Source organism: Mizuhopecten yessoensis, unplaced genomic scaffold (assembly GCF_002113885.1).
Source record: "Mizuhopecten yessoensis strain PY_sf001 unplaced genomic scaffold, ASM211388v2 scaffold10401, whole genome shotgun sequence".
NCBI lineage: Eukaryota > Metazoa > Mollusca > Bivalvia > Pectinida > Pectinidae > Mizuhopecten > Mizuhopecten yessoensis.
Window position 1 is genome coordinate 383,620 of NW_018408528.1, and position 12,728 is coordinate 396,347.

Sequence of the window (12,728 nt, forward strand, 5' to 3'; positions counted from 1 at the left end):
ATCCCCACCCCAAAACTATATATACAAATGCTTGGCAAAAAGAGACAAATGCAGTCACGATATTAGAATCGATCCTGGGGTCTGGCCACAACTCTAGGGACCTAGTTTCTGAGTCAAAGCTTGGAAACAGTTGAGATCCCCACCTCATAACCATACATAAAATTGCTGGGCATGAAAAATCTAATATAGCTTTGCTACAAGGATTGGCCTTGGGGTCTGGCATATTCCCTTGATCTCATTTGGAGAATAGTTTGCCATGATTGCTTAGGTATCCAGGTGAGAGATACAGGCCCTCTGGGCCTCTTGTTTTATATAAATTTCTGTTTATATTGATGTTTACAGAACCCACTATATGGTATTAATAACTTGCTATATTGTAAAAAATAACCTACTGCATGTTAATAAAACAAGTAACTGTGGTAGACATCATACCATATCTCATTCTGTAGTGGGGTATACATCATACCATATCTCATTCTGTAGTGGGATATACATCATACCATATTTGGTTCAAATTATATCCCAAGGGAGGCAACTCTTACAATCCTGTATCCTAATCTTTTGTATAAAGCTCAAAGATTGCAGGTTTTCCTTATTCTATAGATTGTTAAAACTATCTTTAAGTATTATTGTGATGTCAGCATACTTATGTCAGAGCTATGATGATGACTATAGTGTGTATTCTATACAACACAGGACCAGGGGAATACAGTCACACACCACAGGAGACCTACATCACCACCGACATACACAAGTGTTACGCCGCCCAGACTGGATCCTACCAGATCTTCATCCTGTACGCTGACAGTATACCTACATATGCCATGAGGTAATGACGGTCACCAAAACCATTGCGTAACTTGAACTATTGAATCACAAGTTTGCTAAGAACTGATCACTGGGGCTAGAAAATCTCTGGGTCACCAGGACTGTCAAATCGGAACATCACTAGAATTGTCAAGGCTACTAAGGCTTATCAGTTTCAGCATCACTAGAACTACCAAAGCTCCTGGTTACTAGGACTGTGGAGTCTCAAGGGCATAAGAGCTTTTAAGTTTCAAGGTCAGTTGGACTGTGTCCATTCACGTGTCTATATATCTGTCAATCATGTCTCACAAAGCAGTATTTGTATTAAAGAGTGGAGTCTTGTAGAGTTGTCATTGCAACAAAAGTCCTCTGAAATGTTACATTATTCAGGCAATAGATCAGGACATTACAAACACGTGGGCTATTTCTGTATATCTGTTTTTAAGAATTTCAAAGTGATACTTATGTGGGTGATGTCATTAAATAAAGTTATAGTCTTTTCCCACCTTTTATGGATATAATAGGCAAAAATATTTTAGAGATAAAAGCAGAAGTGTTCGTAAATTTGCTTCAATCAATTTAAGTAAGATATGCATTTTAATTGTAGATAATCCTGATTAAGTGAAATATAATCTGTATTTCAGGTCAATCACACAAAAGACCCTCGATCTGCTAACAAAAGACAGGCATGTGTGTATATGAGGACAGCCTGCCACTTACTGATGTACAGTTTTACCTAGGAGCCCTCGGTATCGGCATGTGACCATGCACTTACTGATGTACAGTTTTACCTAGGAGCCCTCGGTATCAGCGTGTGACCACTTACTGATGTACAGTTTTACCTAGGAGCTCTTGGTATCGGCGTGTGACCACTTACTGATGTACAGTTTTACCTAGGAGCCCTCGGTATTGGCGTGTGACCACTCACTGATGTACAGTTTTACCTAGGAGCCCTCGGTATCGGCATGTGACCACTTACTGATGTACAGTTTTACCTAGGAGCTCTCGGTATCGGCATGTGATGATGTAACGGGACATACGTGGTTAAATGATGTCACTAAAGTAATGATCATGTACCACTGATCTAAATCAAGGAAGTTATTTTCGCTGAAATTTGTGGTAGAGTGGTAGAAAATCGAGGTTTCCTCACTTTTGAGGTAAAATAATCTCATTAGTCCAGATGATTATTCAGGTGGCAGGGATAGAGGCAAAGTGAATGAAAGTCATGTCACATGGACAGTAACAAGTTCAGAGGTCAGATGACAAAGTCACAGACAATTGTAATGTCATAGGAAAGGTGAAAGTCACATGTTAAGGTCACAGATGGAGACAGAGATGGTGATAAAGACACGGAGAAGGTCACGAAGGTCACACAGATGAAGACACACACTCGAGGATAGTGGTGCTTTCCACATTAATTTACTGGTCACCAATCACATTTCAATATCATTGCTAGATACTATGTGTTTGTTGAAAGGGATAAGATACATTAAGCAGGAGTGGTAGGTAACATGTTTGGTAGGTAACATGTTTGGTAGGCTACACATTAACTGTTCTTGTTTGTAGCCCTGACCAATTAAATATTACTCTGAAAGTCTAAGTGTATTTCAGTTGATGTTAGCATTCTCACTAAATATGTCTTAAGATGGATTGTGTCAATAGCTTGTCCATCAGTCTTTTCTGTCTGTGAGTAAATGTCTAAGAGTGTGAGGAGATGCATCGACTATGGTTTATATATATGTACATCTTTGATAAAGAAACTGTAAATTTCTGATCAAATTGTAAATGTATCTATCCTCAATAAAGCAAAAAAACTTGGCTTTTTGTTTGTTTGACACACAGTAGATTTTAAGTTTTGTTACATGAAATCCACTGGTTAATTGAATGTTTTGTAGATTGTTATACTGTTCATGCCAGAGGTTTGTGTTAGAATATAGAAATGAAGCATTAATGTTTGACAGCATTTGTTATGTAACACCTCATAATAAATACCTGATAGTATTTATTGGTTGTCTTTTTTTCTTTAAACGGAGAACAGATACAGGTGGAGAATGTTGTTTGACAGAAGATTTTGAATGATATTTTTTTTTGTGTAGAGTCGATCAGTAAGTTTAGCCAAAGTTTCCCTTTGTGATGTTCATCCTACACACAGGTGCTTCACTGTAGTGCTGGATAAGTAACAGTACCCGATGTGATGTTCATCCTACACACACGTGCTTCACTGTAATGCTGTATAAGTTACAGTACCCTATGTGATGTTGATCCTACATAGAGGTGCTTTACTGTAGTGCTGTATAGGTTACAGTACCCTATGTGATATTGATCCTACATAGAGGTGCTTTACTGTAGTGCTGTATAGGTTACAGTACCCAATGTGATGTTCATCCTACACACAGGTGCTTCACTGTAGTGCTGTATACGTTACAGTACCCTATGTGATGTTCATCCTACACAGGTGCTTCACTGTAGTACTGTATACGTTACAGTACCCTATGTGATGTTGATCCTACACAGGTGCTTCACTGTAGCATTGTATACGTTACAGTACCCTATGTGATGTTCATCCTACACACAAGTGCTTCACTGTAGTGCTGTGTATACGTTACAGTACACTATGTGATGTTGATCCTACACACAGGTGCTTCACTGTAGTGCTTTATACGTTACAGTACCCTATGTGATGTTCATCCTACATAAAGGTGCTTCACTGTAGTGCTGTATAAGTTACAGTACCCTATGTGATGTTGATCCTACACACAGGTGCTTCACTGTAGTGCTGTGTATACGTTACAGTACCCTATGTGATGTTGATCCTACACACAGGTGCTTCACTGTAGTGCTGTATACGTTACAGTACCCTATGTGATGTTAATCCTACATAGAGGTGCTTCACTGTAGCATTGTATCCGTAACCGTACCCTATGTGATGTTCATACTACATAAAGGTGCTTCACTTTAGTGCTGTGTATACGTTACAGTACTCTATGTGTTGTTGATCCTACACACAGGTGCTTCACTGTAGTGCTGTGTATACGTTACAGTACTCTATGTGATGTTGATCCTACACACAGGAGCTTCACTGTAATGCTGTATAAGGTACAGTACCCTATGTGATGTTCATCCTACATAAAGGTGCTTCACTGTAGTGCTGTGTATACGTTACAGTACCCTATGTGATGTTCATCCTACACAGGTGCTTCACTGTAGCATTGTATACGTTACAGTACCCTATGTGATGTTCATCCTACATAAAGGTGCTTCACTGTAGTGCTGTGTATACGTTGCAGTACCCTATGTGATGTTCATCCTACACAGGTGCTTCACTGTAGCATTGTATACGTTACACTACCCTATGTGATGTTCATCCTACATAAAGGTGCTTCACTGTAGTGCTGTGTATACGTTACAGTCCCCTATGTGATGTTCATCCTACACAGGTGCTTCACTGTAGTACTGTATACGTTACAGTACCCTATGTGATGTTGATCCTACACAGGTGCTTCACTGTAGCATTGTATACGTTACAGTCCCCTAGCTGATGTTCACCCTACATAAAGGTGCTTCACTGTAGTGCTGTATAAATTACAGTACCCTATGTGATGTTTATCCTACATAAAGGTGCTTCACTGTAGTGCTGTATAAGTTACAGTACTCTATGTGATGTTTATCCTACACACAGGTGCAACTTGTGTCTACACAGATCCAATGCGATTTGTATTTACCTCTGCCACTGCTTCTACACCAAACAAATATCTTGCAATATGCATCACTTTCAGTATTTGCTTCTCCCTTACAGCTTTTTATCCTGTCTACTTCTATAGTTCATCATGTTCATTGTTACCAAAGTCATTTAATAAAATCATTGTCTTTCTTCCACTGAAGATCCACTTCAGTTTCTGAATAAAATATCAACTTGGTATATTTGCTGCAAGATTGTGCAATGCAACAGACACATGACCCTGAAAGAATCAAGGATTTCACTCTACATCCTCTGCTTCCGAGAACATGGAAGAAACCTTTATTGTACTTTTATGACCATGGGTCCTCAGGGACGAGAACGGACCCCCGAGCTAGTCCTGGTAGCATGAGTGTGTTTGCTTTTCGTGACTAGCAATTGGTTTTGTGGTTAAAGTGAGAGGATCATAACTCTTTAGTGCATTGTTAATGTTACGACTGCTGAAATCTACATGCAATGCTTCTGTTGTCTAGTAACAAAAGCAGGTTTCTCTGGGAATCTTAAAATAACATTGTCCATACTATCAACATAGACCTTTATACGGTGTACAGGGTTCTTGTCATGGTATAAATGGGCGAGTAAATCTGAATTCAATTAGACACCAATTATCTGTAGTCAACTATCACTTCAGACCTAACATTCTAGAAACCACTCACTGAGGATAGATACAAGTATACCACACTGTCATGTCAGGATGTATACAGCAGGGTCTTTACACATGTAAATCAGTTTCATGCGAGATCTGAAAATGAAGCTACAGGTTTTCATTTTAAGTAGAGCTAAAGCCATAACTCTGGCACAAAGTTCAATATTGATCTTTGTTCACGTAACTAAGAATTTACATTGATCTTCTGCAAATAAAGTGTTCTTTAACCACTGTCAAATTTTCAATGACACCATCTTACAGTCCATGATGGTTTCTCCATTTTCCTATGGTGACAGTTCTTAGTGACTAAAGTCAGTTTCCAGTACTGGATCTCTATAGGTCCTCCTCTCCACTGGACTTGATCGTTGTATCACACTGAAGTCCGCTTTCAATCAGTCCTCTAAAGTTATATAATATTTCCTGATTTTTCCAGCATTTATCTAGTCCATTCTTAAAAGAATTTAAGGACCGTGTGTTTACCACCTCTGTTGGTAAATTATTCTAAATATTCACCATTCTGACTGTAAAATAGTCCTTCCTTTTAGATGTTAAAGCTTGTGGGTATATCTTAAATGGGTGGCCTCTGGTGCCGATTCTTTCCGTCACATTGTTCCACATTTTGATAAACGTACATGAATCGCTGTTGTGTATTCCCTGTATTATCTTCAATGTTTGCGATCATATCAGCGCGGTGTTGTCTCTACGCAGGTAATTTCAGCTTTTTTCAGATCATGTTACAAAATTATATGTATAAAAACTTTTTTAAATTATATGTATAAAAACTTTTTTTTTAATTCTACAATTAATTTAACCTAGAACATTTGGTGTCAAACAACAAAATAAAAAACAAAACTAAAGTGGTTTCAATAGAATTGTATTGGTAGATTTATTACATTATACATACAGCAGTTGTTGCTATGTACGAGTATTCAGTTAAGAGCACACGGATGACTGCAGAAGATATATGGCCATACATCACATGATATTCCAGTATATTCATAGGCATACACCACGATATATCACAAGATATAACTTGATATACGACTTGCACCAGAAGATATTCTGCCATAGCCACACATTGTAAGATATTCTGATATAAATGGCCATACATCAGAAAATATTCTGATATATACGGCCATACATCAGAAAATATTCTGATATATACGGCCATACATCAGAAAATATTCTGATATATACGGCCATATGATCAGACATCAAGATACAATATTAACTGCAATGTCCGATACACAATTGTACCTAGCAGCTTTGATGTACTACATGGCCAGTGAAGCTGTGACATATACACATTTACTGACCAGTTCATGCTATAATGTGAAGGAAGCGGACTGGAATAGACACACAGGAACTGAGACACCACTGCAAGTATTAACATTATTACTTAATTATAGGTTTGGACGAAAATGACAAGATATTTATAATGACACGAAGTGATTGTACCGACTGAAGTATCAACATGTCTTTTTCTCTTCTTTCTCCACCTTCCTTCCACGACTCTCACTTGCTATTTTGCTGTCTCTCCCTCACAAACTCATGATGCATCCATGTTGTACTACAATCCAATATCACATAAAGCTGGAGCCAAGGGGCAATGGGGTTTTTTCTTTTTTCTTTTTTTCTTTTTCACGATTGTATTTTACATACCAGGTATACAAAACCACATTCTCACACACTCACATCCACACATTCATAATAACACTTAGTCATCATCCTCATCCTTCACCTGATTTCATCATCATCATCATCATTATCATCATCACATTCTCATCAGATGAACACAGGTGCTTACATATTTTAATGACATATTTACAACAAAATATCGTAGTTTCTTAACTATCACATCCATCCATCAACATAGAAACACCTCCATGTATAATAAAGATAACTTGCTTACTTTTTGAATTGTTGTGAGAGAGAGAGAGAGAGAGAGAGAGAGAGAGAGAGAGAGAGAGAGAGAGAGAGAGAGAGAGAGAGAGAGAGAGAGAGAGAGAGAGAGAGAGAGAGAGAGAGAGAGAGAGAGAGAGAGAGAGAGAGAGAGAGAGAGAGAGAGAGAGAGAGAGAGAGAGAGAGAGAGAGAGAGAGAGAGAGAGAGAGAGAGAGAGAGAGAGAGAGAGAGAGAGAGAGAGAGAGAGAGAGAGAGAGAGAGAGAGAGAGAGAGAGAGAGAGAGAGAGAGAGAGAGAGAGAGAGAGAGAGAGAGAGAGAGAGAGAGAGAGAGAGAGAGAGAGAGAGAGAAAGGGGGGGGGAGGATTTGGGAGATATTGTTTCATGTGCATCACTTATGAAATAGCCAATGCAACGAGCTAATAAGGCTATGTCAAAGTCTTGCCGATAATATCAACTAAAATTCTAATAAAGGTTTCCATTTCCTCCTGTTAAGGTTGAATTCTCTTTGCATGATGAGGACATTTTTACTGTTATTTTTATGCTTTTGAACAAGGAAGTTATCTTTGATGACTTTAATAAGTGTATAAATGCAATTTTTAACCATATCTATATTTTCAGGGTCATGTTACCAATTCATCGGATACCCATCTCTTTACTTCCAGAGCCCTGGGGCAATGTTACCAATACACTTGGTACTCTTCCCGTTTGTCGACTTACAGACATGTTAAACGGTACAATAATATGACATAAGACATAAACTTTAACAGAAGCCATGCTGGTCACCTTTTTCTGACTTTTTTACATTTCATCAGCATTTCGTTCTACAGGAAAAGCTTGATGGAAAGGAAAGATTGAAGACACAGAAGGAAATAAGTAGAAAGTTCACCAGAAAATAAATCATTACTATAATGCTGATAAACATGACATAACATTGTGGACATAATAGATTACAAAGCAAGCATGGAGACAGGGTTAAAATGCCTGTACAACACTTCACGATATCTATAGGGTGGAGATACAGGATTAAGTAATGCCCATACAACTGGACCGAGGACAACATCCCGAGGATAAGTAGCATTCTGTAATTACATTTGAACATTAGTACAGTGTATAATATCAAAGAATATTTTCAAACAAAATGGTTACAAAGGCTTATGGTAATATTGCATGTACATAGCTATGGCATACATTTACCATACACAAAATTAGGTAACAGAAATTACTATCATGATATTTGCAGTGTAGGAAGCCACAGTGTTTAAAATTGATTAATATGTTCTTTTATGTTGGAAGTGATAACATGATCATGTGTGCGTATATATTAGCCAATGAAATAGCTACTTAACCAGGCTTGACGTTTTGAATGTCTGATGGTGATGGACATACTTGTTACACAAACTAATTATGGTTCACCTGCACATCACCCGGTAGGTGTCACATGACTCTGGTTCATCCACAATCCTGCGAAAACGACAAACTAAATACCAAGAATTTATAGGTATGATTGTCTGACTGCTGGTGGAACCTAACATAAAATAACAAACCCAGATCAGCACAGAGGCTGACCCCTCGAATATATTTCAGTACATGTGGAGCTCTGCCAACAACACAGGCCCACTCCTGGTCCAATTGTATCCATATATCACAGTATAAATTATTTCTGTGCTACCTCCGCCTTTCCACTGGATACATCAGCCTAAGTCTTACATATCAAACAGTAGCACTTAAGATTATCACAACAGAATGATCCTCCAAACCTGTTATTTGAAAGCTAAAATAAGAGGACCATTACAGTTGTTTACCTGTTTGATGGCAGCACTTTAAATACTCAGGTGTTTATCTCCGCCTTAAGCACCATCTTGGTTAAGTCAATAGTATCAACAACACTAGATACACCTTGCAAACTTGTTACAAGTCACTTTACCAGCGCTCCCCTAATTTGGGACCCCTGTGTACAATTCATTTCCTTAGTTAGGGACCTAGGTGTACCATACATTGTTACAAGTCACTTTACCAGCGCTCCCCTAATTAGGGACCCCAGTGTACAATTCATTTCCTTAGTTAGGACCTAGGTGTATCATACCTTGCCCCATTTAGGGCCCTCAGCGTATTACAAATGCAGTGCTCCAGTTAAGCTGTGTTCTACCACAATTTACTTCGGTTTCATGGATTATGTATTGCAGTGAAAAAGTTTGCATACAAATGATGCATTAAATATTAGTATGGTGCATACATGATACACTGCACACAACTACAAGAATCCTTTGACTGAATTCATCAGAAATGCATGTGGTAGCTCAGTCACTTTCTTCTGGAGGCAAATCCATTTATCCAAATATGTCATCATAATTGAACTAGGGCTTCACCATAAAATTACCATCACCAGTGACATTTCAAGTTATTATTAAAATTATTAAACAAAAACATTAATCTGTAGACCAGTGGCAAAAACGAAAGGAAAAACTTTACTCCTGGGTCAAACACTGGGGCCCCACATCGTATAACCTCCCTCACGACTCCCTTATTTATGGACTGCATAAGCTACACTGAATGAATGCTTTATCTTGGGACTTCAATGACACTGAAGCTACACTGAATGAATGCCTTATCTTGGGACTTCAATGACACTGAAACTTTATGCACACAAACTAGCAAATGGAGGTTACAAAACATCTGTCAAAGTTGTGTGATTAATGTCTAGAATACCGTAATTCTCCAGAGCCTCCCAGTGACACCTGACTAGTCTGGGACTAGTCCAACTGAAGAGAACCATAGGAATCGTCGATCAAAGTTTTACATATCACTCGGGAACTGTATACTGGCCAACCCAGATGAATAATCATTATGTTTTGAATTTTGTTGTGACAATTAAATCATTAACAATAAACTGATGTTGTGAAAAAATAGCCATGGAGAGGTAACCACGGTCATATTGAACAAAGTGTCTTCCCCAACAAATTCCACCTGTTATAGCAAGAACATGTGAACTCCGGTTGTATAATAGTTGCTGGGGCGAAAGTATTGTGACACGCAGAAGCAGTACAGACGGTATCCAATAAGTTAACAAGCACACAAGGGCCAGGTGAGAGCTAAAAACAGCCTTTCACATCAAGATAGAACAAGCTTACAGTATATTGAAAAGTTGCAGTTAAAATTGAAGTGCAACTGCTTTCATTACATGGGCAGTGTTTTTATATACAACATCGCAGTTGAATACATCATAAGTACATGTAAAAGGACAGTATTTGTACATTTCATTTCATAAAATGTAAACATATGGACATGTTACCTATATAGTTTGTATATACAGATTTCAACATCACCTGTGCAGACATAGAATGCTAGTGTCTAGTTCATTTCTAGACACCTTTAAATGTAAACAAGTGTATTATCACCTGTACAGACATGGTTAACTGTGTCCAACACTGGCAACAGGCATTTCAGTTGCCTTACACAAGCTGGAGTAAAGCGAGACAAAAATAGAAAAAAAAATCAAACTTTTCCATAAATTAAAGTCAGTTTATCAATAACAACATTGATGCATAAGTCACTTATCACATTGAGGGCAGCATTTTAGTCTTCAAGAACCAAGTACCTGCACTTGGTGTAGAGTTATCTGTCCCTTGTTGCAATTCTTCATCCTTGGTTCCCACTAATTTATCATAAGAGTTACTTCTCCTTGTGGAGATGCCCTCTTTGGAATTCAAAGCATTTGGCAACACTGGGCAGTTGCTGTAAAGTTGTAACATAGATACCACTGTTAACTCAGCTGTTGGCTAATCGCTTGATACGTTCAAGCCTCATTTTGAGTTCGCAGATGTCTGCAGAGGTCATGGAAGATGGTGGATCATCTGATGTGGGTGCAGCATCACCTGTCTGTAAGTAAAGTTCATCGTAGTAAATTGATATTTTCAAATCGATGTGACATTTCATTTTAATGTCTTTGTTCTGTCTCTTTACTTATTTCAAGAAGCTAGGATATTATGGTAGGCAGGCATGCCCCCATGCAACTGAACCAAATACTTCACTTATATATTATTGCTTTTGAGGCAGGGAAAACCTGGAGAAATTTTAGCAAAAAGAAAAAAAATAGTGATGCAAACTTGATTACTGTCCTTACATATATACAAATATATATATTGAATCAATTATTCTCAGAAGAAGAAGAATAAATGTGACATTACCATGTCTGTATCTGTATCTTGTGAGGGAATGGCCTCAACTTCAGGCTCAGGTTTGGAAGGGTTTGTGTTGTTTGGCTGCAAATACAGTATGTTTTCATCGTTATCAAATGTATTAGCCATCATATTCAACAATAAAACAGGTGTTGATGAGTGAATTAATCACATTATATTATCTCTAGTAAATATTTTGAAGAAAAATGAACCAGTAATAATACACAAGCTATATCATGCAGATACATAATAATACTTCCAGTTATAGCAACAAAGGATAAATATGACAACAGGGCCCATATTCATGAAATTGTTCTCATGGACATTGTGCTCAAGCCGAATTTCTTGTTCTCGTTATAAATTAATCAAAAAATATTATTTCGTCAATGATTTCTAAAATCATTGAAGGAATAGGTTGAAAACGGTTTTCAATATTTTCATTTGACTTTTTGATCGTTTGACATGATTTAAGCGAGTTCCAAGAAAGTTGGTTTGAGCACAGAATCCATGCTTGAGCATGAGAACGGTTTCATGAATACGGGCCCTGGTCTCTTGGTTAATCTGAAGTTGCCTAAAACTTTCAACACAATAGACCTGTGTCCTTAAGAGAAGGTCAATGTAATTCATTTGAACATATAGGATGCTGTAGGTCAATTATCATGATCCCAAAGCTCTTGGCTATTCTGAAGTTTGCTAAAAGCTGCGGAAAAAAGTTTTATGCTGCATGGACGCCATACGCCACATCAGGGCATAAGTTCACCTGCCCGTTTCAAAAACAAATATCTGGCACACAGACAGTGACAAACCATATATTACCTCCTCAATATTGTACAGGCCACACCTGGCACGTAGTACCCGTAGTCTCTGTAGGTAAACATTGGGCTCCTCTGTTGATTCACTGGTAGAAGGATTACTAATTACCTGGATATCTGACTTTGTATACCCTGTACAAAAAAAATGCTTGATAAATTTGTGGTTACATTGATCATATTCTTAATTTTCATTTTAAACTGAAGTCCCAACTTAGGAATACCTGTTTGAAATGTGGGGTGTTTCCCCTCCCTCTCCTGTTAAGCCCCCTCTCTAGTGTTACCTGTATCAGATGTGGGGTGATTCCCCTCCCTCACCTGTTAAACCCCCTCTCTAGTGTTACCTGTATCAGGTGTGGGGTGTTTCCCCTCCCTCTCCTGTTAAACCCCCTCTCTAGTGGTACCTGTATCAGATGTGGGGTGTTTCCCCTCCCTCTCTTGTTAAGCCCCCTTTCTAGTGTTACCTGTATCAGATGTTGGGTGTTTCCCCTCCCTCTCCTGTTCTATACTGTTCAGTCCTCTTTCTATATACATCTGGAAGAACTGGGAGGATTTCTTGAGAAATGGTTCCAGGTCAGCATCTGGGTATTTCTTTTTAAAGTCATACAGATCATTCAGGCCCTGTGAAATCAAACAAGCACATCTGAATTAA

The 12,728-nt window shown here is 38.2% G+C and overlaps 2 protein-coding genes across 2 annotated transcripts in view; one reads left to right on the forward strand and one right to left on the reverse strand.

The window, feature by feature from the left end:
* LOC110460450 (protein fuzzy homolog) overlaps positions 1 to 2,625 on the forward strand; it is a 159,251-nt gene extending 156,626 nt beyond the window's left edge. Inside the window, exons 10-11 of the mRNA XM_021513352.1 lie at positions 697 to 829; positions 1,452 to 2,625. Coding sequence (XP_021369027.1) covers positions 697 to 829; positions 1,452 to 1,509 — 191 coding nt within the window. The 3' untranslated portion in view covers positions 1,510 to 2,625. The remainder of the gene's footprint in view (positions 1 to 696; positions 830 to 1,451) is intronic.
* Positions 2,626 to 7,386: 4,761 nt separating this feature from the next.
* The window catches only part of LOC110460436 (cytoskeleton-associated protein 5-like), a 54,915-nt gene continuing 49,573 nt past the window's right edge, over positions 7,387 to 12,728 (reverse strand). Inside the window, exons 43-46 of the mRNA XM_021513325.1 lie at positions 12,541 to 12,697; positions 12,084 to 12,211; positions 11,277 to 11,351; positions 7,387 to 10,968 (exon numbers count right to left, since the gene is read on the reverse strand). Coding sequence (XP_021369000.1) covers positions 10,858 to 10,968; positions 11,277 to 11,351; positions 12,084 to 12,211; positions 12,541 to 12,697 — 471 coding nt within the window. The 3' untranslated portion in view covers positions 7,387 to 10,857. The remainder of the gene's footprint in view (positions 10,969 to 11,276; positions 11,352 to 12,083; positions 12,212 to 12,540; positions 12,698 to 12,728) is intronic.